General features: G+C 53.5%; 1 protein-coding gene across 1 annotated transcript; it reads right to left on the bottom strand.

The window, feature by feature from the left end:
* Window positions 1-1,728: 1,728 nt before the first annotated feature.
* On the bottom strand, window positions 1,729-27,200 carry VWA5B1 (von Willebrand factor A domain containing 5B1). Its single transcript, XM_039703156.1, has 21 exons — window positions 27,062-27,200; window positions 26,650-26,805; window positions 26,091-26,313; window positions 25,771-25,940; window positions 25,404-25,535; window positions 25,016-25,140; window positions 21,888-22,064; window positions 18,961-19,071; window positions 18,315-18,517; window positions 16,437-16,551; window positions 9,684-9,869; window positions 9,257-9,452; window positions 8,120-8,307; window positions 5,884-6,103; window positions 5,388-5,705; window positions 4,650-4,787; window positions 3,960-4,088; window positions 3,420-3,494; window positions 2,986-3,055; window positions 2,640-2,763; window positions 1,729-2,424 (listed from the first exon to the last, which is right to left on the bottom strand). The coding sequence occupies exons 1-21, from the start codon at window positions 27,198-27,200 to the stop codon at window positions 1,729-1,731; spliced, it is 3,891 nt and encodes a 1,296-aa protein (XP_039559090.1).
* Between the last annotated feature and the right edge of the window lie 640 nt (window positions 27,201-27,840).

Here is a 27,840-nt window from a genome sequence, read left to right on the forward strand (position 1 = left end):
GGATCTCACAAACTCCTGCCGGGATTGCAGAGAGCCTGGAGGAGCCCAGCACTGTGTGGATGTGATGGGGTTTGGTCCCAGCCTGGCTTGTTTGTGGGTGGCTGGGCTCAATCCTAGCTGTGACAGTGGGGCTGCTCTTCACATGCTCATTCCCAGCCCAGATTCCCTTTTATCCATGAGATGAGCATGTTGTCAGACCTTTGCCTTCTCTGAAAGTCATCTGAGATGGCAGGAGCCAGGTAGGAGCACCAGGAAAGCAGGGATTCGGGGCTGAAGTGGGGGTTTGGCAGTGATTCAGAGCTGGGAAAAGGCATCTAAGCAAGGACAGGGAAAGTGGAGCAGGCCACAAGATCTGCCCTGGAAACTGGGCTTGGACCAGAAGAAACCAGAATCAGAGGGAACTGCTGTAGCTGGAAGTGCTGATCTAGTTGAAAATAAAAAGCATCTACAGCAGGCAGTGGTAGGTTCCCTTCCAGGGCAAAATCCTGACTGCTGAGTGCAGGACTTTGCCCAGGCTGCTCTGTTTGCAGGGTTTGCTCTAATAAACACACACATCCCTGCAGCAGAGGAGTTGAGCTCCTTGGAGGCATTTCCTTAAGGATAGATCCCTGCCTGTGTCCTCACTGATCTGCCCAAGCCTCCCTCCTCCTCCTCTTACACACTGCCTGGGTTGTAGCACAGCAGGTTGAACTCCAGGTTCTCGTCCCAGTGACGGAGCAGCACAAAGAGCTGCTGGGCTGCAGCCTTCACCGCGGCCAGGTGCTCATGGTCCTGAGGACCTTGGAGAGGTGACACCAGAGCAGAGACCAGAGGGATGCTCATGGTCCCCAGCACTGCTTTCCCTCCTGTGTCACCCCCAGACACACAGACGCGAGACAGAAGCCTGCTGGGACAGGCAAGGCTGCTACATGCCAAGGGAGGGAGCAAAAGGCAGTGGGTTCCAGATGGGCTCCACGGGCATTGCAGCCACTCTGGAGACAGTGGCACACAACTCCCTCCGTAGGCACTTGATCCCTCAGTCCCGGGCACCCTGGCTCTGCCTGTGGAGCTCCAAAGGCACACATTGGCTGCAAGGGATCTCACAAACTCCTGCCGGGATTGCAGAGAGCCTGGAGGAGCCCAGCACTGTGTGGATGTGATGGGGTTTGGTCCCAGCCTGGCTTGTTTGTGGGTGGCTGGGCTCAATCCTAGCTGTGACAGTGGGGCTGCTCTTCACATGCTCATTCCCAGCCCAGATTCCCTTTTATCCATGAGATGAGCATGTTGTCAGACCTTTGCCTTCTCTGAAAGTCATCTGAGATGGCAGGAGCCAGGTAGGAGCACCAGGAAAGCAGGGATTCGGGGCTGAAGTGGGGGTTTGGCAGTGATTCAGAGCTGGGAAAAGGCATCTAAGCAAGGACAGGGAAAGTGGAGCAGGCCACAAGATCTGCCCTGGAAACTGGGCTTGGACCAGAAGAAACCAGAATCAGAGGGAACTGCTGTAGCTGGAAGTGCTGATCTAGTTGAAAATAAAAAGCATCTACAGCAGGCAGTGGTAGGTTCCCTTCCAGGGCAAAATCCTGACTGCTGAGTGCAGGACTTTGCCCAGGCTGCTCTGTTTGCAGGGTTTGCTCTAATAAACACACACATCCCTGCAGCAGAGGAGTTGAGCTCCTTGGAGGCATTTCCTTAAGGATAGATCCCTGCCTGTGTCCTCACTGATCTGCCCAAGCCTCCCTCCTCCTCCTCTTACACACTGCCTGGGTTGTAGCACAGCAGGTTGAACTCCAGGTTCTCGTCCCAGTGACGGAGCAGCACAAAGAGCTGCTGGGCTGCAGCCCTCACCGCGGCCAGGCTGGATCCCTCCGGGAAGTCCTGCCCGCTCAGCCACAGGCTGGCTTTGGCAGCCACCAGCTCCCACTCGATGAAGTAGGAGGCCGAGCTGTGCTCCAGCCAGGCCAGGGCCACGGCCGTGGCCCACAGCATCCCCTCGGGCTCCGTCTGCTGCTGCAGCTCCGCGGCCGAGAGCACAGCCTGCAGCTCGGAGCCGGCGGTGTCCCAGCCCCGGCCGCTGCCGGCGGGGGAGGAGAAGCTGCGGATGGTGATGGCCGGGGCCCGCGGCTCCCTCTCGGCCTGCAGGGCCCTGCAGGCGCTCTCGGCCGCGCTGCCCGACAGGAGCCGCAGGCGGCCCGTGTCCTCCGGCACCGCTGCCCCGGCCCGGCCCTGCCCCGGCCCGCTGGGGCCCGGCAGCGGCTGGGCGCGGCTCAGGAGCCGGTGCTCCGAGGAGGGACTGCTCCTCTGGGTGCTGTACGAGCCCGAGGGGCTGAGGGACAGGCGGTGGCAGGCGAAGGGCGACGTCCGCTTCAGCTTCTCCATGGGGATGTTGACGGCGTCGCAGAAGGCTGAGTTCAGAAGGAAGGCACCGCAGGCCAGCTGCAGGGACACCTGCAAGGGATGGCGGGCACAAAGGGAAGCTCTGGCACCAACCACTTTTGGGTACCTCAGGAAAAAGGCAAGCATGGATGAAACAGCTGTCCATCTCTGAGCAGGTCACTGGATGTGGTTGTCAGAGACAGCGGGAGGAAGATTTGGGGGGATCCTCCTCTGCTCCCCTGCAGTGACCACACAACCCCAACAAGACCCAGGGAGGAGCTGCTCACCAGGGGAAGGTAGTCCATGCTCTCACTGTCACCCTCAGAGCTGGCTTTGCTCCCTCTGCTTGGAGATTTACTCATGAAGCCTTTGGCAGCTCGAACCAGCAGCATGGTTTTATTGAGGGTCAGCCTGTGAAACAATGAAAAGGTGTCTGTGACCTCTGTGCTCATCCTGACACCCACCCTCCCCTCCAAAATCATCTCTGCTCCCCAGACACTGGCACCACTCTTCGCCCCAGCTCCAGCTGCTATCCTTGGGGGTCCCTCCTCTCCCCCTGGCTTGTGTTCACATCAGACCCACACAGGGGAAAGGCACCTGCTGAGGTCAGAAGAAGGTTGAGCTGGCTCATACCTGGCAGCAAAGAGCCTCTCAATGGATTTTTGGGCTTGTGCAGAGGAAGCAGACAGGCTGTGGAGAGACCCTGGGGAGAAACACAGTGCTGGGGTTACAAGGTGCTACAGGGGAGCAAAAGAGAGCAGAGTCAAGGTCCTGGGAAATGGGCTTGTTTGGCTGCTGAATCTTTGGCAAAACTCTTCTTTCTCCCCTTGCCTCAATTTTCCTATATGTATAATAAAAATTCCAATACCTCTTAAAAATGAACCTGAGGGAGATTTATACCAAAAACCACATCAGGTTCCATCCTTTGCACCTCAGAATGAGTCAGGCCCTGTGCTCACAAGCCTAGTTTTAGGTCATAAATTTTTATAAAATTCCCCAAAACTCAGCAGAAGCCCAGACCACGGACTGAATGGAGCTGCACCAAGTGGCAGCAGCTCTTTCCCTACCTTCAGGGACACGGCAGCGCTCCCAGGCAGACGAGGACGGGGTGCTGGAGGGCGAGGGGCTGCTCTCCTCAGCATCTGCAACCGAGGAACTACATCAGCAACAGCACCCAGCCAAAACCAGCACCTTCCCTCCCACGGCACGATGGGGTTAATGAGCCTCTTTGGGGCTCTGTTAATTCAGCTCTGGCTCTGACAGTGCCAGACAAGGTCCAATCCAACTCGTCTTCATTAGTGGAGGATTTGGTGACAAGTGAGTGTCTCACATCCCCCCCTGCCTCCAATTACACTCGTTTCATCCTTCGTGTTACCCACGGTATGGCTGCCAATTAACTCCCGAGCGCTGTCAGCAGCACCACCTGCCATTTCAGGGCTTTGGGGGAAAGCTTCCTCACCATTCAAGGAGATGAGCCCCAGCCTGACACGTGTCTGATGAGCACCGTATGCAAAGGGGAAGGCAGAATTTAGAAAGACCAGAGAAGGAGTCCCAAGCCACTGAGATCTCTAACACCAGGAAGGAGATAAAAGCCCAGGCAATCTTACTCCTGCTGTTAAATCTGTAGTCTCCATTCTGGCCACATGCTGACTGAGGACGTCCAGGGGAACAGCCACGATGCCTTCTGCTTCCTGAACTCTTCTGTTTCCTCTGGTTGCCTTGCTTGGATGTTGCCCCTTGGCACGAGAGAAGAGAATGGCCAGTGTTAGAGAGGGACTGGCACACACACAGTGGCAATGAAACCACAGAATGAGCTTGGTCAGGAACTGGAGTGACAGGACAAGGAGTAATGCCTTCAAACTGGAAGAGAATAGGCTTTGATGGGCTATTGGAAAGAAATTCTTTGATATGAGGGTGGTGAGGCCCTGGCACAGGTTGCCCAGAGAAGCTGTGGCTGGTCCCTCCATGGAAGTGTCCAAGGCCAGGATGGACAGAGCTTGGAGTAGCCTGGGATAGTGGAGATGGTGGCAGGGGGTGGAATAGGATGAGCATTAAGGTCTCTTGCAACCCAAAACATCATGTGATTCTCTGGTCATCTCTGAGTATCCAGACCTCAGAGAAGACCTTTTCCCTGGCCACCAGAAAAGGTTTGTGCCACCAAGAGCTTGGCCACGGCCTTGGGTATGAATCTGGTGCCAAACTGCACTGCAGGTTCATAGGGTTTGCCCTGAGAGAAGTTCCCCAGTGACCCCTTCCCTGCCCAGACAAGGTTCCACCCCTGTGCCAGCCCCACATACCTGTGTGGGTGTACTGCACCAGGGTGGGCAGGTAGGAGCTGGTGCTCAGGTCCACGGGCACGAAGGCCGTGTACTTGCTGATGATGTTGCAGGCCTTGCTGGTGTGGACAGCGCTGAGCTGGAACCGCCGCCCCGACCCTGCCGCGGGAGGGACAGCGGGCTCAGAGTCACGGCCCCAGGGGCTCCCCACCCCTCACACCCAGCTCCCAGACCCACCTCCATGCTGGGGATCCATGCCCAGCAGGGGCTGTATCGCTTTATCTCTCTAAACTCTGCCTACTGCTACTGCTGCTCTTATTTTACAAGCCCAGATGTGCTTCATGGAGGACAGGGTTGACATGGCCCATGGACATGTGTGGCCTAGGGCAGTGATGTGTGGCTGCTGCCACTTCCCAGCTCCAAGTAACTAACTCCTTAAAAATCACCTCATGCATGAAGCAGAGGGATCACAGAATCTTGGAACATACTGAGTTAGAAGGGACCCTCAAGGACCATCAAGTCCAACCCTGCTTCTGAGGAGTGGGAAGGAGCATGAGCTCAGGAATGATCATGTGCAGCAAGGCTGGAGAAGCAGAAGAGCACAAGGCAGCTGAAGGGGGCTGTTATTTGGGAGATGTGTGAGACATTCCCTAATATTTCACCACCAGCAGCTTTTGTTTTCACTCCAGAGGCTGCTGAGACTGCTGGAAAGCCCTCCTGAGGCCGGGCAGGGTCTGCCTGCAGCCAGCTGTGCATTACCATGCTCGATTTCACACTCCCTGTCGGCGAGCTGCTCCAAGTCCTGGATGAGTGACTTGGCTGCCAGGTGGTGGAAGGTCTCACTCCACAGGTCAGTGTCACCATCCTCCTGGCTCTCCCGCTCACGGAACAGAGGGTGGATATCAAACGTGACTTCCCACTGCACAGGCTCGTTGTTCCTCAGGCCCTTCACCACTGCCTTGCAGAGGGTCCTGGGGGAGCGTGGGGAGCCACAGGCAGCGCCCACATCCAGGTCCTGGGGCTCCCAGTCAGAGGAGGTCTCTGTCTCAAAAGTGAGGGATGGATGCTGGGCAGACTCTGCAGAGAGGGGAGAGGAGGATCATTAATCACCTCCTGGGAGCTGAATTCCCCACTGGCACCACAAAACCGTAATTAATCCTTCCCAATTTTCACACGGTGGCACGGGGCGTGATGCAATGCCACCAGAGCTGGCACGGACAGGTGAGGCTGGCCATGCCTCCCCTCTCCCACTCACCCAGATCCCCGGGGCTCCGGCTGTCCGATGAGGAGTGCAGGCTCCTGATGGCCCCAAGTGCTTCCGAGCCCCTTGCCGGGGCTTCCTGCAGCCCGTCCGGCAGCGCCGGGGGGGCGGTGTCCTGGCAGAAGGACACACAGCTGTGCTGGAGCAGGGCAGGGCGCCGGGCGCCTGTGCCACGGATCCTGGCGGCAGAGGCATGCGGGATGGCCGGGAGGGGCTGCGAACAGAGCAGATGTTCGGGCTGGAGCCGGCTGCAGCCAATGGCACAGACCTGCTCTGTGCCCTCTGTTCCTGTCTGCTCCCTGCACAGACCTGCTCTGTCCCCTCTGATCCCATCTGCTCCCTGCCCGACCCCTAGGAGGGATGCAATCATACAGGTCCCTCCCTCTGCCCATCCCTGGCTGAGATCTGTGCCCAGACAAAGCTCTCCACCAGATCTTGGGGTGTCCCCAAGGGACCTGGCCCCACAGGCTCCTTCCCCAGACATACAGAAGGTGAAATATGAGTTTCATCCCTCCAGACATTTTAATGACTTCACTTGGGAACCAAAGAAAAGAAGAGAGACAGAAAGATCAAGGACCAGTTGCTTAGTAACGAAAGGAGAGAGGTGCAGGGGATGGGAGAAAGGAATTTTTATCTTTTTATCTTTTTTTTTCTTTTTTTTTTTTAAGACTGTTTCTCCACTTTCAGGAGACATGAATCCCCCACTCCAGCACCTCTGGTGCCACATTCCACAGAGATGCTCCCCTCTGCAAGGTCTGGGTTTCATCCCTTTCCCCAGGGCTGTGGGAAGATCCATCTAAAACAGACAGACTCTATATTCCTAGGGTATCACCAGCAAGAAACAGAGGTGGTAGAAAGTGGTGGATGGAAGGATACTTCCTCTGAGTGACAGACATATATGACCTCCACCACCACCACCTAAATTTTGTTGTTCTATGACACCACCAGCAAAACTGGGAGCCAGGTGGCTCCAGGCATGATTTACCAAGCTAATATTGACACATCCTGCCAGACCCTTTCTGTTCCAAACCTGCTCCTTCTCCTGCCCGGGCTCTCCTCCCAGCCAGAGGAAGCCAGCTGGGAATGGAGCTGGGGGTTTAAGCTGCCCGTGGCTGGTGCTGACCTTTCCTTCCCAGCATGGCAAGCGTGGAGATGAGCTGAGGGCTCGGCTTCACACCCCTGAAAATGTCAAGCCCTGGCAGCAGGACTGGGAGCTGGGAGAGCTGCTGGGAGCCCTGGCAGCAGGAGGGATAGCAAAACCAGGCTGCATTTAATTAAGAGCAGGCTGCATGCTGTTAACCATTTACTGCCCCCCAGAAGGGAGTCAGTTCCACCCCTGCTTGCACACCAAAGGCAGGAGATGCTCTGGGGCCCTTCCCAATACAGGGAATGTTGCCAGTACCCCTAAAACCTGCTTGTTCTTGGTCACTGATGCTGTTCACCACCCTCACTACTGAGGGCAGTAGGTCTCATCCCTCCCTCTGGAGCCCTGGCCCTGCTTTCCCCTTTGCCCCCTATCTCCCCTCCCAGCCCTCACCCAGTGATCTCTAACCCACAGCCGAGGGGAAATGAAAGTCCACGACATCCCACTCGGTGTTTCCATGGGAACACAAGTGCTGCTGGTCCTCCCAGCCCTGCAGATGCTGATTGCAGAGCAGAGCATCCCAGCAATGCCAAGGATGAGAGAAAACTATCCCTATCCTTCCCAAAGATAGCTGAAAAATCTGCCCAGATTCCACCTGCTGCAGATAGGGGACAAAACCCTGTTCAGCAGATGTATCATCACACAGGTTCACATCTCATCCCAGTGCTGTGCAAGGCAATGGATCCAGCTGGGAATCCGCTTTGGCATGAATTCCTTTTCCCTGCCAGGCACAGAAGTGCCATAGCCATGGGCAGGTTTGAATCCTAAATTGTAGGGAGGTAAGAAGGACCAGAGCAGCAGCAAGGCGAAGCACAGGCTGCTAAGGGGAAGGGGAGCAGGGGAAAAGCATGTTCCCATGGGGAGGGACTGCTCTGGGATATCAGGATGGCACTCTGCTCCATGCTTGGCTCATTTCCCCAGTGTTTGGGATGTGCTGCAGAGCTGTATCTACTATCTATACCTGTAACAATATTTTAGGGCCAGTGTGAGTCAGGCCCTTTCCTTCAGGCTCTTATCCACCTGATATTTTCCTCCTTCTCCTTGCTGGTCCCACCTGAAGGCAAAGCCTCTTGGGGGATCACCTACCTGGAAATCCACCTGGCAGGGCTCGGGGCTGAGCTGCTGCAGGTCCTGCAGGTGGGTTTTCCTCAGGGGGTTTTTCACCAGGGCTGTGCCAGGGTCGCTGGCTGTGGGCACCTTCCTGCGAGGCTCGTGCTCGGAGATTTGGGTGGTGCTGTACGCCCGCCGCCTGGACAGAGCCTGCACGTCCTTTCCTGAGGTGGGAGAGAGGATCAGCTCCCTCCACAGTGGGATCAGCCAGCACCACCCCCTGGCTCACAGTGGAGGCAGGGAGCCCTCGCCAAGGTCCTGCCAAAGCTCAGGGGGCCACACTCAGCCCTGCAAAGTTTTAAGCAAAGCAACGAAACCACAGAAGGAAACAGAAACAGAAAATTCCTGGGGATGTCAAGAGAGCAGGTTGGGAAGGTTTTGTCTGAGGAGTTTTCAGCCAAAAAAAGCCTGACTGCATTTCCCCAAACCTCCCTGGAGAAGACAAAAGGTTTACTAATGAAATTTAATTAGTGCAGACACGCTCCTGTCAGAACAAGTCTCAAATTTGCCTTGGAAAGACATGATTTCTCATTGCTTTTGACAAGTTTGAGGGGATGCACAGTACAGATCCTCTTGGAATAAAAGGGAAGAACATCCCATGAGTAACAGAGGTTTCCCCAGCTCCAGGGTGCAACCAGCTGCTTTATGCCACATGCTGCTGAAACAAACACCCAGCCAGGCCGTGGTGGGGAGGAGTGACACCCTGGGGAGAAGGCTTTGGATCCATTGTCCCCCTCTCCTGACTGGGAAGCTGCTTTGCAGGTACGGGGATGGTCTAGCAGAGCTATCTATTTGCTCACTCCACTCCTCCTCACACCGCTTGGGAAGCTTGTAAATAATTATGTGGCCAAAACTAAAGCTGCTTTGAAAATCTCCAGGGAACCCAGCTCACCAGGGCTTCCCTTGATTTCCTGACAGGTTTGGATGAAACATCCAAACCAAACAGACTTGCTCAAGCCTCAGGAGATCTGTCATCTCTCCTGCAAACTCCTCCAGCTCTTTGCAGCTGAAGACATGTGTAAATCAGGCAAAAAAAATGGGGGGAGCAGCGACAGGAGCTTGATTAGAGAGACAGGGGCATCACCCCCCACCATGTACAGAGGAAAATCTGACCCGTGTCCGTGTCCGACTCTGCCCCGGGATCTCTGCCCACGCCCAGGTGCTCAGGGGAGCACTCGGCGGGGCAGGACCCCTCCGAGTCTCTGGAGTGGTTCCAGCTCTCCAAGCTTGCTCCCTCCTCCTGGGAGTGAAAGAAAACAGAGCTGCCCGACTCCTGGGAATGCATCGTGCTGTACTGCCGCCTCTTGTCCTGGGGGGAAGCACAGAGAGGGAACAATCCCACCACCATGTCTGTCCACGGGCTCCCAGCTGAGACAGGCTGCACCAGCATCCTTAGCCACTACTGCCCCCCAAAGCCCCACCATCACCTCCCTTAAGGACACAGCTGGGAAGCAGGAGACACTCCCTGACCATGCACAGAGCCAAGACTCTTGAGTACACCCCAACAGCCCCCGCTGCTGGGACAGCCCCGCAGACTCACAGATCTGGGGTTGGAGAGGTACGGGGAGGTGTCGCAGATGACACCGTAGCTGACCAGGCGGTCACCAGGGAACAGGCAGCTGCTGCTGACAGGGGACACCAAGACCTCGGTGCTCTCAGGAAAGACCCACTCCACGGACACATCACTCAGGACCGGCGCCATCGCCTTCTTCAGTGACCTGACCATCTGCAAAGGGCAGGGGGAGAGGTTCAACACCAGCTGGACGCAGTGGGAGCCATGGTACACATGCCATGTGCTGCAGGGAAGGGGAACATTCCCTCAAACAATCCCATCAGCTGATTCCTACCCTCTCCTGACAGTCTGCTTCCTCTTAGTCTACTCTGATGTCCATCACAGCACCCCCATCTCCTTGGCACAGTTATACCTGACAGAGCTGGGTTAATGGTTGGTCTTTTCCAACCTAAATGACTCCATGATTCCATGATTTTTTACCCTGAGCAGATAGCGATGGAGCACAGGGCTGATCTCACACACGCTGCCAGCCCAGAGCAAGGAGGGAGCTATTGGCCTGAGGGATTTTTCTCTGATGCGAGGCAGCATTCCCTGCTCCCCTCTAGCACCCAGGAAATGCTGTCAGCCTTCAGTGGTCTGAGCCCCAGCCCCAGCCCTTGTCCCGAGCCCAGCACTCACACACTGATATTTTTGGACCAGCTCATTGCTGGCACAAGCTGCTGCCAGAGATCTGTCAGTTACACGCGTGGAGAAGACCAATATTCGTGAATACCTCATGGACAAATCTCCCATGGAGCCATCTACACAAGCTTCCCTGCACACCCAGGGAACTGAACACCAGATTCAGAGACAGAACAGCGCAAATATTCCCTATTGTTCCCTGCTTTTTCACAGGCTTGGGAAGACACACCAGGCTGTGTTTTATAAGACCATTAATTGACGCCTCAGACTGCTGAAGGCACCGAGCTGCACAGCCTGCAAAGCTCTTATTAATAGCTCTTATTAAACACCTCTCTCTTCACTGTCTTTGCTTTTAATTTACATCAGAAATGTTGATGCTATTCTGTCTTAGAGAGGTTTTTGTGTGCTCCAGGCTCCTGCAGAGGGTGGAGCTGCTGAACTCTTCCTTGAGAGATCAAGAAGGTAGGAGCTGGCTTTTTGGAGATGTTCAGGAGCTAAAGACCCAATTCTCCCTGGGTTCATTCAAGCAGCAGGTGACAGGCTGGGCTCTGCATTCACCAGGGGACAGAGCCATCTCTATGCCAGATTTCAAGCACACAGTGTTACTCTTCATGGGGAGAGAGGGAATGGAGAGGCTTTAAAGTCAGCTTAATAAGCAAAGCCATCACAACGCATTCCTCTCGCTCCAGCCCCGAGTCCTTCTCGCCTGAGCAACGCCAGGGCTGAGCCCGACTTCAAAACTAATTGGCTGCTTTGATGCTGGTCCCACTGCCCTCGCCGAAGCTGAGGCAGAGCTGCCTTTGAAGGCAGAGCTGCAGCATTGCAGCCCCGCAGCCCAGGCAGAGGCAAACACACCCTCTGCTCCCTCTGAGGGTGGCTGGACACGGAGATGCTCTTTCATCCCCTCCGCTCACCCACCTGCTGCCAGAGGGGTTTGGAAGGCAGGGCCAGGATGGGGAATGAACCCCCCGGGAGCCGTGGCCTCCCCCTCGCTGAACCAGAGCACCCTTACAGCCCCACGGGGGAGTGGGGGCTGTACCTTGGGCTGCAGCCTCTCATCCTCCTCCAGGAACTCGGAGACGCCCCTGGACACGGCAGCCAGACCCCGGACCAGCCTCCTGCAGGCGTTTGGCCCCACACCAAAGCTGTAGCACCTGCAAAGGGACAGGGAAAATCAGGGTCCAAAGGAAAAGCCACCCACCAGCCCCATGTAGCTCACACACTCCCTCAGGCAGAATTCCCTCTGGCTTTATCCCACTGCTATTTCCAACAGAATAAAACAGCTCCTCTTTTAGGTATGTGGCAGGAAGGGTGAGAACCTCCCTGTGCCTAAAGGGGCTCCAAGAGAGCTGGAGAAGGACTCTGGACATGGTCATGGAGTGACAGGACAAGGGAGAATAGCTTTAAGCTGAAAAAGGGCTGGGTTAGACTGGATATTGGGAAGAAATTCTTCCCTGTGAGGGTGGCCCTGGCACAGGGTGCCCAGGGAAGCTGTGGCTGCCCCTGGATCCCTGGAAGTGTCCAAGGCCAGGCTGGAGGGGGTTTGGAGCACTCTGGGCTATGGAAGGGGTCCCTGCCTGTGGCAGGGGGGTGGAATGAAATGGGCTTTAAGGTCCCTTCCAATCCAAACCATTCTGGGGTTCAATAAACTGTCAGCCCCCTCCTCTCAGCAGACCCCAAAACCCTTCCCCAAAGACCAGCCTTCAGCAGTGACACTCAGGGCTTCCCAGCAGGACCTCAAGCCTTCCCCTCTGCTGCAAACACAAACAAGCTGCTTTGCTCTCAGTTCAGCTCTTTTCCCTGCTGGCTGTGGTCAATAGCACCAAATATCCAGTAATTATCTCTGCTTGCAATGAAAATAAACATTTTCTCAGGGAAGGATGATCAAGGCAGGTGAGGCTGCTCCCCCACCCACTCCCAGGTCTGTGAATCCGGATTTGGTTTGGGCTGAAGGCTGGAAGTTGAGCTGGAGCCCAGGCAGGGAAGGCAGTGCTACATGGGGAAGGATGTGCCAGGAAGCCAGGAGGATGAAAATGGGTGGGATGTGGCATTTGGGCAGTGCAGTGGATTGCTGAGAAAGAAAGCACCTTCAGCAGCAAACTGCATCTGCACAGGGGGCTTTTCTCTTGGAGGGTTTTAATCCTCAGCTGCCTGCAAATCCTAGGCCAGCCTCACACCCCTCCTAAATAAGGTTCTGATCTTCTTTTAAGATGGGCCATGCCCAGGACTCTCCCTTCCACGGTCACCCGAGACCACGCTCCAGCTCTGATTGCTCCTAACCCTCCCCTCCAGCTCTGCAAGAGCGAGGGCTGGGAGGGTGGGATGCCCTCTACACTGGGAAACAATCAGACTCTGTGCAGTTACAAACCCACAGAGCAGCTCCCCTGATAACTCCAAACTCTGAGAGATGGAAGAGGAATCAGGATTTCTTACATTTTCCCCATGTTTTGTGCCCCTTAAAGAGGCAGAGGAGAAACCAGAACAGCCTGTGATCAGGGCTCTGGAGCCAGGCTGGGAGCTTGTGCACAAATTAGCTGCTTTTTACATTGCTGCCTTTCAGCATATTCAATTCTGCACAGCCCCAGCCTGGAAGCAGCTGGGGCCAGCCCCAGATGTGCTTTAAAAAAAAATTCAAAAAAAGCAAGGAAGATTGTTGGCGTGTCAATCTCTCCTAGCAGGAAGCATCAGCCGAGAGCTGTGAAGTTGTCAGCTCAATTATCCTGCTTTTGATTGTTTAAAAAGCATCTGAACTTCTGGGATTCGTTCCAAAGCCTTTGAGGTTCTCCCATGGCTCATAGCAGCAATCTCTCCTGCCTCTGTCTCTGAAGTGGGGACGCCTGTGAGATGGAGCTGTGCTCGAGGGGAGCCACACGCCAGCCTGTGCCAGGTTTCTGGCCCTGCGGGGGTGAGTCTGTACCTGGTGGAGCAGGAGTGGTCCCGCAGCAGCTCCAGAACCTTCCCGGTGTTGCTGACGGCCCCGGCTGTCAGCAGAAAGAGCAGCCGGGGGTGGCCCCTGTGGGTGGGCTGGCGGACGAGCCACTTCAGGGGGGACAGGAGGTTGATGCTGCCCATATCAGCCCGGATCCTCCTGATGCTCTGGCAGGCAATGAGCAGGCTCTCCTGCCCAAAGGAACAGTGGAATCATCAGCACCAGCACCCTCTGAGCACCAAGGAGAGCCATAGGAGAGGCTGAGGGAGTTGAGGCTGCTCATCCTGGTGAAGGGAAGGTTTTGAAGAGACCTTAAAGCCCCGTCCAGTGCCTAAAGGGGCTCCAAGAGAGCTGGAGAAGGACTTTGGACAAGGGCCTGAGGTGACAGGACGAGTGGGAATAGCTTTAAGCTGAAAAAGGGCAGGGTTAGATTTGGTATTATAAGGAAATTATTTACTGTAAGGGTGCTGAGGCCCTGGCACAGGTTACCCAGAGTTGTGGCTGCCCCTGGATCCCTGGAAGTGTCCAAGGCCAGGCTGGTGGGGCTGGGAGCACCCAGGGACAGTGGAAGGTGTCCTTGCCCATGGCATGTAAGATCCCTGCCCACACAAACCAGTCTGTGAATCTGTGACCTGTGGGTTCACCCACCTCACAATAGGCCTGGCTGACAGGAAAGAGGGTCTTGAAGGTGGATCCAAACCCAATGACATTGAAGAGACATGCTGGCATCAGGCTCTTGAGAATGACCAGCAGGGCATCCTGAGGGGTGGAATGCAAACAGACATCAGGACACTTGGATCCTCCCTGGCTGCCCCAACTTCACCAGTAAAAGCTCTGCCCAGAGCCATCCCATCTTATTCCCACTTTCACCTGACAACACACCAACTGCTTCTTTCCATGCCTCCATATGACCCTGCTCTTTTCAAAGTCCCTTGATGATATTTGGGACCTGAAGCAGTGAGGAAAATGGGGAGTCTTTGGAAAAAAAAGACAACAAAGAACTGAACAATTTTTTCTGTTTGTTTTTAAGGGATTCAATTTGTGCTGGCAACACAGTGCTGCAGCACAGAGCTGGTGGGTGAGAAGCAGAGTGTGAAATTGAGAAGTGCGACACGCAATGCATCTCAATGCCTAAACTTGCAGAAAATAAACAAACAGCTTAAAGTTACACAAAAGGAAAAGCCTCCCCCATCCCCAATTCTCTTGTATTCATAGCTGGCTTCAATTAAAATAACTGGGAGACAACGGATTTAAGCTATTTTCTTTACCAGAGGTGGTTATCTAACGTGCCTATTCCTGGGCTTTACATAAGGCAAGAGCAACTTGAATTGTCACAGTGATATTGTGGACAAGTCCAGGACAGAGCTTGTGATCACAGCAACTGGGCAAGAGCTGCTTAAGGAGCTCTTGAACTTGTAGGAGCAATTATGTGGCAGGAGAGGAGGCCCATTTAAAGCAAAGTGTTTATTTAAAGCAAAATGTAAAGCAAAGTGTTCAGGAGCAGCTCAGTTCTATTTAAATGCTGATCAAGGCAGACTCCTGCCAGTCTGCCGAGGGCAGCAGAAACCCTCTAGCCAGCCCCTGGAGGAGCTGCCAAGGTCAAACGAGCAAGTACAGCCTCCTTGAGTTGTCCTACCAGTGGCAAAGACCAAGTGACCACAGAGGGACACAACAAACTCCCTGCCCGGGTCCAGCAGGGATCCCAAAAGCTCCTCCTTACAGGCTCCCAAAGCCTGTAAGACTCAGCAAAAACACAGAGCTGGAGCACTGAAAATCAGTGGAATAATGTACAAGAACAGGGCTGCCCTTTAACAGGCTCTGGAGTACTTGAATGCAAGCTGTTATCTCAAACCTACGAGGATATATTTATACACTGCTCCCAGATGGCTCCCGGGATGCTGGCTCTTCCAGATCTCAGTGCTGACATCCCATCTTGGAACTCATTACAAGGGAAAAAATACAAATTTCCAAATATTTCTCTTAAAGCACTTCCCAAAATGGGCAACCGATGCCTGCTTGCTATTTCAGCAAGCAGAAAGATTTATTGCTTCTTATGGTAAATATTGATCTTGATCCTGTTGCACTCCATAGCTATATGGCAACTCAATAAGGAGGGATGTTTGCTTCTAGAAAAGTCAATTCCCAGTTATTAGTGCAGTTTTGCCAGCGAGCACCATCACAACCTGGCTCTTCTCCCTGGCTGCATCAGGGTAGGAAAGGGACTGGATGCAGGAAATTTAAATCCCTGAATTTTCCACTCCAGCTGCTTTGGACATGGGCCCTCCTGCTCCACACGGGCCCTTCCAGCCCATCCCTGAGTGCATCCTGAGGCTGCACAGCTCCAAGACCTGTCATGCCATGCATCCAGCCAGTTGAGGATGATGCAGAAGGTTCCACCAACCAAAACCCACCCAAACCCTCTCAGAACAGCTCCTGCTGTGAGGTCCCTGGTGTCTGTGAGTGACAAACAAGGACAGGACACTCAAAATAGGAACAGTGGGTTTCTCCCTTGAGGTATCTCCTCCAAGATCTCCCTCAAAATATTTTTTCCTGAAGGGGAACAGCATTTTTCTTGTTTCTACAGCCCCCCTGAGATGGGGTTCCCATCTCAGGACCAATCAGAGAAGGGCTCTGACCCTGCAGGTCCCCATCCCCAAGAGACAATCCAGCCTCCACAGAGGCTGCAGAGACGGTGGTGCCCAAACCCAGCCATGCTGGGAGAAGCACACAGTGTTACTCTTCATGGGGAGAGAGGGAATGGAGAGGCTTTAAAGTCAGCTTAATAAGCAAAGCCATCACAACGCATTCCTCTCGCTCCAGCCCCGAGTCCTTCTCGCCTGAGCAACGCCAGGGCTGAGCCCGACTTCAAAACTAATTGGCTGCTTTGATGCTGGTCCCACTGCCCTCGCCGAAGCTGAGGCAGAGCTGCCTTTGAAGGCAGAGCTGCAGCATTGCAGCCCCGCAGCCCAGGCAGAGGCAAACACACCCTCTGCTCCCTCTGAGGGTGGCTGGACACGGAGATGCTCTTTCATCCCCTCCGCTCACCCACCTGCTGCCAGAGGGGTTTGGAAGGCAGGGCCAGGATGGGGAATGAACCCCCCGGGAGCCGTGGCCTCCCCCTCGCTGAACCAGAGCACCCTTACAGCCCCACGGGGGAGTGGGGGCTGTACCTTGGGCTGCAGCCTCTCATCCTCCTCCAGGAACTCGGAGACGCCCCTGGACACAGCAGCCAGACCCCGGACCAGCCTCCTGCAGGCGTTTGGCCCCACACCAAAGCTGTAGCACCTGCAAAGGGACAGGGAAAATCAGGGTCCAAAGGAAAAGCCACCCACCAGCCCCATGTAGCTCACACACTCCCTCAGGCAGAATTCCCTCTGGCTTTATCCCACTGCTATTTCCAACAGAATAAAACAGCTCCTCTTTTAGGTATGTGGCAGGAAGGGTGAGAACCTCCCTGTGCCTAAAGGGGCTCCAAGAGAGCTGGAGAAGGACTCTGGACATGGTCATGGAGTGACAGGACAAGGGAGAATAGCTTTAAGCTGAAAAAGGGCTGGGTTAGACTGGATATTGGGAAGAAATTCTTCCCTGTGAGGGTGGCCCTGGCACAGGGTGCCCAGGGAAGCTGTGGCTGCCCCTGGATCCCTGGAAGTGTCCAAGGCCAGGCTGGAGGGGGTTTGGAGCACTCTGGGCTATGGAAGGGGTCCCTGCCTGTGGCAGGGGGGTGGAATGAAATGGGCTTTAAGGTCCCTTCCAATCCAAACCATTCTGGGGTTCAATAAACTGTCAGCCCCCTCCTCTCAGCAGACCCCAAAACCCTTCCCCAAAGACCAGCCTTCAGCAGTGACACTCAGGGCTTCCCAGCAGGACCTCAAGCCTTCCCCTCTGCTGCAAACACAAACAAGCTGCTTTGCTCTCAGTTCAGCTCTTTTCCCTGCTGGCTGTGGTCAATAGCACCAAATATCCAGTAATTATCTCTGCTTGCAATGAAAATAAACATTTTCTCAGGGAAGGATGATCAAGGCAGGTGAGGCTGCTCCCCCACCCACTCCCAGGTCTGTGAATCCGGATTTGGTTTGGGCTGAAGGCTGGAAGTTGAGCTGGAGCCCAGGCAGGGAAGGCAGTGCTACATGGGGAAGGATGTGCCAGGAAGCCAGGAGGATGAAAATGGGTGGGATGTGGCATTTGGGCAGTGCAGTGGATTGCTGAGAAAGAAAGCACCTTCAGCAGCAAACTGCATCTGCACAGGGGGCTTTTCTCTTGGAGGGTTTTAATCCTCAGCTGCCTGCAAATCCTAGGCCAGCCTCACACCCCTCCTAAATAAGGTTCTGATCTTCTTTTAAGATGGGCCATGCCCAGGACTTTCCCTTCCATGGTCACCCGAGACCACGCTCCAGCTCTGATTGCTCCTAACCCTCCCCTCCAGCTCTGCAAGAGCGAGGGCTGGGAGGGTGGGATGCCCTCTACACTGGGAAACAATCAGACTCTGTGCAGTTACAAACCCACAGAGCAGCTCCCCTGATAACTCCAAACTCTGAGAGATGGAAGAGGAATCAGGATTTCTTACATTTTCCCCATGTTTTGTGCCCCTTAAAGAGGCAGAGGAGAAACCAGAACAGCCTGTGATCAGGGCTCTGGAGCCAGGCTGGGAGCTTGTGCACAAATTAGCTGCTTTTTACATTGCTGCCTTTCAGCATATTCAATTCTGCACAGCCCCAGCCTGGAAGCAGCTGGGGCCAGCCCCAGATGTGCTTTAAAAAAAAATTCAAAAAAAGCAAGGAAGATTGTTGGCGTGTCAATCTCTCCTAGCAGGAAGCATCAGCCGAGAGCTGTGAAGTTGTCAGCTCAATTATCCTGCTTTTGATTGTTTAAAAAGCATCTGAACTTCTGGGATTCGTTCCAAAGCCTTTGAGGTTCTCCCATGGCTCATAGCAGCAATCTCTCCTGCCTCTGTCTCTGAAGTGGGGACGCCTGTGAGATGGAGCTGTGCTCGAGGGGAGCCACACGCCAGCCTGTGCCAGGTTTCTGGCCCTGCGGGGGTGAGTCTGTACCTGGTGGAGCAGGAGTGGTCCCGCAGCAGCTCCAGAACCTTCCCGGTGTTGCTGACGGCCCCGGCTGTCAGCAGAAAGAGCAGCCGGGGGTGGCCCCTGTGGGTGGGCTGGCGGACGAGCCACTTCAGGGGGGACAGGAGGTTGATGCTGCCCATATCAGCCCGGATCCTCCTGATGCTCTGGCAGGCAATGAGCAGGCTCTCCTGCCCAAAGGAACAGTGGAATCATCAGCACCAGCACCCTCTGAGCACCAAGGAGAGCCATAGGAGAGGCTGAGGGAGTTGAGGCTGCTCATCCTGGTGAAGGGAAGGTTTTGAAGAGACCTTAAAGCCCCGTCCAGTGCCTAAAGGGGCTCCAAGAGAGCTGGAGAAGGACTTTGGACAAGGGCCTGAGGTGACAGGACGAGTGGGAATAGCTTTAAGCTGAAAAAGGGCAGGGTTAGCTTTGGTATTTACTGTAAGGGTGCTGAGGCCCTGGCACAGGTTACCCAGAGTTGTGGCTGCCCCTGGATCCCTGGAAGTGTCCAAGGCCAGGCTGGTGGGGCTGGGAGCACCCAGGGACAGTGGAAGGTGTCCTTGCCCATGGCATGTAAGATCCCTGCCCACACAAACCAGTCTGTGAATCTGTGACCTGTGGGTTCACCCACCTCACAATAGGCCTGGCTGACAGGAAAGAGGGTCTTGAAGGTGGATCCAAACCCAATGACATTGAAGAGACATGCTGGCATCAGGCTCTTGAGAATGACCAGCAGGGCATCCTGAGGGGTGGAATGCAAACAGACATCAGGACACTTGGATCCTCCCTGGCTGCCCCAACTTCACCAGTAAAAGCTCTGCCCAGAGCCATCCCATCTTATTCCCACTTTCACCTGACAACACACCAACTGCTTCTTTCCACGCCTCCATATGACCCTGCTCTTTTCAAAGTCCCTTGATGATATTTGGGACCTGAAGCAGTGAGGAAAATGGGGAGTCTTTGGAAAAAAAAGACAACAAAGAACTGAACAATTTTTTCTGTTTGTTTTTAAGGGATTCAATTTGTGCTGGCAACACAGTGCTGCAGCACAGAGCTGGTGGGTGAGAAGCAGAGTGTGAAATTGAGAAGTGCGACACGCAATGCATCTCAATGCCTAAACTTGCAGAAAATAAACAAACAGCTTAAAGTTACACAAAAGGAAAAGCCTCCCCCATCCCCAATTCTCTTGTATTCATAGCTGGCTTCAATTAAAATAACTGGGAGACAACGGATTTAAGCTATTTTCTTTACCAGAGGTGGTTATCTAACGTGCCTATTCCTGGGCTTTACATAAGGCAAGAGCAACTTGAATTGTCACAGTGATATTGTGGACAAGTCCAGGACAGAGCTTGTGATCACAGCAACTGGGCAAGAGCTGCTTAAGGAGCTCTTGAACTTGTAGGAGCAATTATGTGGCAGGAGAGGAGGCCCATTTAAAGCAAAGTGTTTATTTAAAGCAAAATGTAAAGCAAAGTGTTCAGGAGCAGCTCAGTTCTATTTAAATGCTGATCAAGGCAGACTCCTGCCAGTCTGCCGAGGGCAGCAGAAACCCTCTAGCCAGCCCCTGGAGGAGCTGCCAAGGTCAAACGAGCAAGTACAGCCTCCTTGAGTTGTCCTACCAGTGGCAAAGACCAAGTGACCACAGAGGGACACAACAAACTCCCTGCCCGGGTCCAGCAGGGATCCCAAAAGCTCCTCCTTACAGGCTCCCAAAGCCTGTAAGACTCAGCAAAAACACAGAGCTGGAGCACTGAAAATCAGTGGAATAATGTACAAGAACAGGGCTGCCCTTTAACAGGCTCTGGAGTACTTGAATCCAAGCTGTTATCTCAAACCTACGAGGATATATTTATACACTGCTCCCAGATGGCTCCCGGGATGCTGGCTCTTCCAGATCTCAGTGCTGACATCCCATCTTGGAACTCATTACAAGGGAAAAAATACAAATTTCCAAATATTTCTCTTAAAGCACTTCCCAAAATGGGCAACCGATGCCTGCTTGCTATTTCAGCAAGCAGAAAGATTTATTGCTTCTTATGGTAAATATTGATCTTGATCCTGTTGCACTCCATAGCTATATGGCAACTCAATAAGGAGGGATGTTTGCTTCTAGAAAAGTCAATTCCCAGTTATTAGTGCAGTTTTGCCAGCGAGCACCATCACAACCTGGCTCTTCTCCCTGGCTGCATCAGGGTAGGAAAGGGACTGGATGCAGGAAATTTAAATCCCTGAATTTTCCACTCCAGCTGCTTTGGACATGGGCCCTCCTGCTCCACACGGGCCCTTCCAGCCCATCCCTGAGTGCATCCTGAGGCTGCACAGCTCCAAGACCTGTCATGCCATGCATCCAGCCAGTTGAGGATGATGCAGAAGGTTCCACCAACCAAAACCCACCCAAACCCTCTCAGAACAGCTCCTGCTGTGAGGTCCCTGGTGTCTGTGAGTGACAAACAAGGACAGGACACTCAAAATAGGAACAGTGGGTTTCTCCCTTGAGGTATCTCCTCCAAGATCTCCCTCAAAATATTTTTTCCTGAAGGGGAACAGCATTTTTCTTGTTTCTACAGCCCCCCTGAGATGGGGTTCCCATCTCAGGACCAATCAGAGAAGGGCTCTGACCCTGCAGGTCCCCATCCCCAAGAGACAATCCAGCCTCCACAGAGGCTGCAGAGACGGTGGTGCCCAAACCCAGCCATGCTGGGAGTTGAAATGCAAAAATCCACTCTGGGAAAAGAGTGGATTCTCAGACTCTAAAGATGCTGGGGAAAGGGGTACAAGCCCAGAGATATCCTGCTCCCCTTGGGAACAGCCTCCCTATCCCAGGCGATGTGTCGCAGCCATCTGCAGGCTCCCCAGCATCCCAGTCCTTGTTGCTGAAGGTGTCTGTCCTTCCTCAGCAGTTCCCATGGAAACTGGAGACAGATGGGAAAAGAGATGTGATAGGAGATGGACAAGTTCAGGAGCGGGTCTGTGGGAACCTCACGAGGTTCAACAGACCAAGGGCACCAAGGCTGGCTCTGGCTAAGAGCCACATCTGACAGGGGAACCTCAGACCCACAAAATATCCTGACAGTGCTATTTTTTATTCAGAGCTCTCGACACAACTCCCATAACTATCCACCAGGCTGCTGGTGTTCATTTGTGTTTGTAAAAGGGATGTCTCATATTTAAATCATTTCTGTGGGTTCACAGAGATGCCCATCAGCAAAACCTCTCCTAATGCACGGTCAGCACCTCGCTCCCCTTGGAGCTCCCTGGAGGCTTCCTCCTAGGCAGCCATCACCCAAAGCCCTCCTGGAGACAGGGAGAACTGGAAAAGGGGTGCACAAAGCATGCCAGCAAGAGAGGGAAAGAAAAAAATTTTGCATTGTATGTGCTGATAGGAAGAAGCAGAAGAGAACAGGGGAGAGGTACCTTGTTGCAAGGTACCAAACAAGCGCCATGGCTGAGATGACCAAAATACAGCCCATAATTACCCCCCATGCCCTGATAATGAACACTTATGGTCTCAGCACCCCCACTGCTCTCTCTCATTCGTCCCTGCTGACAGGCAGGTACCTTGGCACGGCTGATGTTCACACCACTCATGCTCCTACTGCGGTCCACCAGGAAGATGAACTCTCCCTGGGCTTTCCGGAGGCCTGGCTGCACCGTCCTCAAGTCAGGGCAGAAGTTGAGCATGATGACAGGGTGGTGGGGGATGTCCTTGTTCAGCCTCTTCCTGATGATTTCCGTCTGAAAGAAAGCAGGAGACAGCTCCAGAGGCCGATTTTGAGAGATTGATTTCTCCATCCCATTTTAATTTGAGGGGAATCAGAGCAGGGGTCAAAATGCAAGTGCATGGCCTTTTGTGGGTCAGAATCTGCTTGTTCAGAGATGACAACACCAGGGTGGGCCAATATCCGGGTGGTCTGTTCTGTCCACACCCACAGTATTCACCATCCCTGCAAGTGTCCAAGGCCAGGCTGGACAGGGCTTGGAGCAAGCTGGGATAGCAAAAGGTGTCCCTGCCCACGCGAGGGGTGGAACAAGATAAGCTTTAAGGTCCTCTCCACCAAACCATTCTGGGATTATAGGGAGCAACTGCACACTCAGATAAAAGCCTGGAGAAGAAATCGAAAGACCTGGCCCTACCCAGCACCTTGCAAATCTGATTCTCCAAACATTTCATTAGATCCTTCCTGAAAACCTGGTTCATTAGCACAGCATAGCATCCCACCGAGGCACACCAGAGGTTTTCTCCATGGTCACTCACTAATGAAGTGTGAGATGCAGCCCTTGATCTGCTGCATTCAGCACTCCAATTCATTCCTGCCACCTCTGGTTTGCTGCTTTTTCTGCCCATTTCTTTTATCACTTTTCTTTGTAGGGATTGAAAGGCTTTGGAAAGCTGAACCGTTTGCTCCGGCCGTGGCTCGATAGGAACCTGCATGATCTCTGCACTGCACACAGCTCCAATGGCTCTCCGCATTTTCTCTCCTTCTATTTCAAGTATTCATTACAAATGGGATAAAATAAAACTGCCAAAAACCTCTTGTGATGGGTGTATAATGTGCTGTTATGCGTGTATCAAGCAATAACAGGTTCAAGGCCTCAGCTGCTTTGGAAGGAGCTTCAGGACCCCACATCAGCCCAACCACAGCCTTTCATCCCTGGGTCTGAGTGTGGAAGCAGCTCCTCAACAGCAGCTCGATCCTCAGGGGCTTTGTTTGCCTCTTTTCTCCTCTTTCTGGCTGCTTTTCTCTGTTGGTTTCACAGGGAGTGAAACAGACCCCAGATAACAGGGCTTGTTTTCTCCAGCCATGAGTCACATTCCTCAGTCTATGAGCTGAGGACCAACCTTTGTTTTCTAAAACTCACTAACTCCCTGTGGCTCAACACACACACACAAGCTCTGCTTTCAGCTCCTCTGCCTGAAGAGTGCAGCTTCTCTGACCCAGTGAAAAGACAGGTCCCACTCAAGGAATAAGCCAAGCTCCCACTCATCCTCCTGCCTTTGCCTTCTATGCTATGGGGTATAAACTAATCAGCTGCTGAGAAATCAAAGGCCTTTTTCCATTTCCATTTCCTTCCAGCCATATGACATTATTTTCTTTAACTTTTCCAGTTTATTGCATTCCAGACTAGAGTGTTCCTTGCTGCCTCTGTACAAATATTGAATTGTGGCCCTGGACCTATCCACAGAACTCCCTGGCATGCTCATGACATAAATTTCCTGTGTGATCAGGATGAGCCCATTTTTGGGGGTTTCTCACTGACTGGAGGGAATTTTAGAGGCACATCTTCAGTAAACAGCTTCAGAGGAGCTGCTACAGGTCAGCCAGAAAAGAAAACACCTCCTCACCTCCCTTCTGTTCCCCTTCACCCATTATCCAATTACAGTAAACTAATCAGATTTTGTTGAGTAAAGTTGATTCTAGTGTGCATCCATCCCCACCAACCTGCAGCTGACAGCATCCAAGCCTTTTGCATAATAAATGCAGGGAGGAGAATTACTTATTATTTACTGCTGAAATTTCTGGGCTAATTTAATTTAAGCCAAGAAGTGGCCAGTGCCCTGTTCTGAGCAGCAGCAATTCCAGCCCATCATCTACCCCAATTATTCCAGGCATTTTCTCTGCTCCCTGCAGTTGTTTCCCAGTCCTCCTGGGGCACAGGTGGCTTTCCTGCAGGAAAATGTCTCCAGAATGATCCCCCCTTAGATAATTTGACATGCTAAATGTGCAGAAATAATTAGGGAGGCATCCGAGGCGTAGCGTGGGAGTTCCATCTCGTTCCACCTGCCACACGCTGAACACAATTAGAGGAGACGCCCGCGGAGTCCCAGCCCTGCCAGAGAGAGTGGGGGGCAAAGGGAAGGGAGGAGAGGAGGGTTGACAAGTCTCTGGTGAAAGGAGGAATCTTAGCAGCACAGGGAGGCACCCCTGCAGCAGGTCTGGGATGTCTGCCAAGAAGGACGCAGGATCAGACACGTGGAGAAGGAGTTCAGGGGGAAATGAGCATCCCTGGGCACACAGGAGAGCCCTGGCTGTGTAAAACAGGAGCTGACACTGTCAGCCCCAGCTGTGGCCACACGAGCACAACCTGTCCCTTAGGGGAAGACGCCCACCCTGGAAATCCAGAGGGCTCTGAGCTGTCTGCTCCTCTCTGCTGATCCCAGACACACCAAAGAGTTGGGCTGTCACTCATTCCTTCAGAACTGCTGGCAGACGAGGCACAAATCCCAGCACAGATATTTTTCTCTTTGCTGCTCAGCAGAACAAAGAGAAGTCTCTCCTACCTTGTCTTCAGTTCAGCTCATTATTCCCAGGAAGATCGCTTCTTTCTCTCTGACAGCTACCCAGAAACAGTAAACATTTACCGAGCAATTAAAAGAATATTTTATTCTATGTCATTGCAATAATTATAATACCCTTAATGCTATCACAATGCACCTCTCTAATTATGCTATGCTAGACTAGCACTAATTATACACACAATAACCATCTCAGGGCTCCTTCCCCTCTCAGTTTATCAGCAGTACTGCTGAATTTTCCCCTCTTCCTCCACACAAGGCCCTCTCTGAGGGAGGATGCTGCAGGTCTCATTGGGACAGTGTAATATCTGATGCTGGAAACATGGAATCATCTAGCTCAGCTCTAGTCCATGGAAAGCCTCAGCTAACACCTGCAGCTTGTGTTTCTCACCTTTTTCTTGGCACTGGGGTCTTTCTTAGTGCCTTTAATGAAATCGTTCTTCCCCTTCAGGTGTCGTTCATACTCTGCAGGGGTCATGTCACCCTCTTCCATTAAGATGTGGGGCACGTGGGGCTCTGTAAATGCAGAGAATTGCGTGAAGAACAGCTGTGGTTACACTTTGGGACTGGCAGAGATGCAGGCACCCTTGGCTGGGAAAACAGCAGTACCTGTGAGCTTGGAGAGCTCAGAAAACCCTGAGAGGGACAAGGATTACCTCCTGGGAAGCCTAACCTTGACAATATTTGCTAAACCAGCACTAATCCAGCTGTCTCCAGAGCTGCAGATGAAGATCCCAGGAAGGGGCAAGAGCAGCAGAGGGGAAGCAGAGCCCACCTACCACTTGGGTGGATCAGGATCTCCACGGGTCTGTCGAAGGTGTGTTTGTTGGCCAGCGTGATCACGATGCTCTTGGCAGAGCGAGCTGAGGGGTCGGCGTCTGCTCGGATCTCGTGTGTGGGGCTCTCAACTCCTGCCAGGGAAATCAAGGTGCCAGTGGGGATTGAGGATGGGGGAACACCAGGGAGAAGGGATGACAAGGCAGTAGAGGACAGGAACCCACATTAGCATCAACCTTGTACTGGTAAATCCACCCCAGCACAGTTAAGTTGCCAACACAGATTTACACTGAGGAGGAGGAGTGTGGACATTGCCTTGGGGAGGTGATAAATCAGCCTTGTGCAGCAGGACAGCCCCAGTGCTCCTACCTGCCAGCAAACACGGCCCCCGGATCTCCAGCTGGAAGCTGAACTCATACTCAAAGGGGTTGGTGGCCTCACTGTCCAGCAGCTGAGTCAGGCAGAACCTGCTCCCTTGCTCCGGGCTCCCCAATCCACAGGGGTGCTTGTCCCTGCCAGTGAGATAAATCCAAATAAACCTTGTCAACATGTTCCATCCCCCCAGGAACTGCAGGTCTGCCAGAGGTAAAGCCTGCAGCCACTCTGCAGCCTCCTGCAGCTCCTGTTCATTCAGCCCTGCATTCCCCAAGATCAATCCCAGACAGAGCCCACCCTGTGGTTTTCCATACGTTTGGAGCTGGTGGCTGGAAAAGCTGCTGGCATTCTCCAGGCTGGCCTGGGAGACCCTGGGGACACACACAGCTGGCAGAAGGACTCTCACCACCCCGCTGGGGAGTGTCTGCAGCTCAGAGGAGGTGCTGATGAAGATGGAGACACTTTCCAGGGGAGGAATCATGCCCAGGTTGGCCACAAAAACAATCCTCTCCAGGTCCTCATCCATGATAAGCCTTCCTGCACAGAGATTGGACCATGCCAAGTATTGCAACCATGAAAAATGCTCCTTTCCAGGCCTCCCACAACCTCCAGCCCTGGATCAAACACCCAAAGCTGCCACCACTGCACACATCAGCCTCCTCTAAAGAGCCCCAGCTTCTGCATCACTCCTTTGGCTGCCCAGAAGCAGCAGTGCTTTCCAAGATGGATAAGACTGACTCTTCTGGCATAAGCACCACAACCCCTCAGCCTCCTAAAAGGAGGGTGCCGCAGCATACACCAGCCAGCCACCCTTGTCACCTCCCCACTCCCCTTCCCCTCCTTTTCTCCCTAAAACACCCTCAACCCCCTCACCATCACCAGCTCTTCCAGGGGGGAGGCTGCAGCTGTTGAAGTAGGTGTCATCCATCTTGGCTTTGTCTTTGATCTGCACTGTCACAGTGCGCCGTGACACGGCTGCCTCGAAGCCCACGACAGTTGTGCCCTCGTCCAAGGGGTACACAAAGAGACCTGCCAGCCAGGAAGAGTGTCAGCAACACCCACCTCTTCCCTGGACCCACCAGCCAGGTCCTTCTTGGCACTTCCCAAGTGGGAAAAAAATCCCACTTGTGGGATTTTTCACACCTAAAAAGTTGTAGACTTGGACACGATACATTTGGTTCTGTTTCCCACAAGCATCTAAAGGTTGAAGGCATGCACAGAAACCCAGCACTGCCATATCCTGACTTTAAAGTTCCCATGCCAAGCTTCACTCCTTAAAACTTGCCTTCCAGAGCCTGGGGATCGGGGTTGTGGTAGGTGAGCAGGGCTGTCATCCCAAAGGCATAGCCGCTGACACAGGAGGTCACCTCGGACGCAATGAGGGGCAGCCGGGAGAGGGTGGCCCAGTTAATCAGCCCTGGCATCTTCCTGGGGGTCTCTGCGTGACGGTGGGGAGCTGGAGAGGGAAAGGTGAGAATGGATGTGGAGCCCTGAATGCCCAAAATGCTTGCATGGCTCTGCCACCTCACTCTGAAGCCCTGAGGACAGAAAGGTGAGTGACCTGGGACAGGATGAGACCTGGGTTTGATGACTGCAGTGATGGGGATGGAGCAAGACAAGATGGGAAGACACAAGGCAAACCCTTGCCCCAAATCCCCATTGGCACTAGGGAGGAAGCTCAGATGAAATCTCCCTGGCTGGGGACAGGCAGCCCTGGAGGTCATAGCCCCCACCTCCCACACTGCTGGAGCCTGAGCAGAACAGGTTAACATCTTTTTCTGTCCCCCTTTCTCCTCATTATCCTCCAAACCAACAACTTTCTCCAGGATAAGACTATGATCATGAGAGTTTTCCTTTCTCTTGAGGAAGGAAGAGTAGGCAGGCAGAGCCACACATGCTCCTGCCCTCCCATGCCCTTGCCCATCCTCATCCTTGCTGATTACAGGGAAGTGCCACTGCTCTGCTGTCCTGCATCTCCAGATCCTTCCTGCACAGGCTGACTCATCCCTCCCTGTGCTCAGCCGACACATTCAGATGCAAAGTGACTCCTTATGCCAATTACAT

Source organism: Passer montanus, unplaced genomic scaffold, assembly GCF_014805655.1.
Source record: "Passer montanus isolate IOZ18808 unplaced genomic scaffold, ASM1480565v1 scaffold160, whole genome shotgun sequence".
In the NCBI taxonomy this organism is placed as follows: domain Eukaryota; kingdom Metazoa; phylum Chordata; class Aves; order Passeriformes; family Passeridae; genus Passer; species Passer montanus.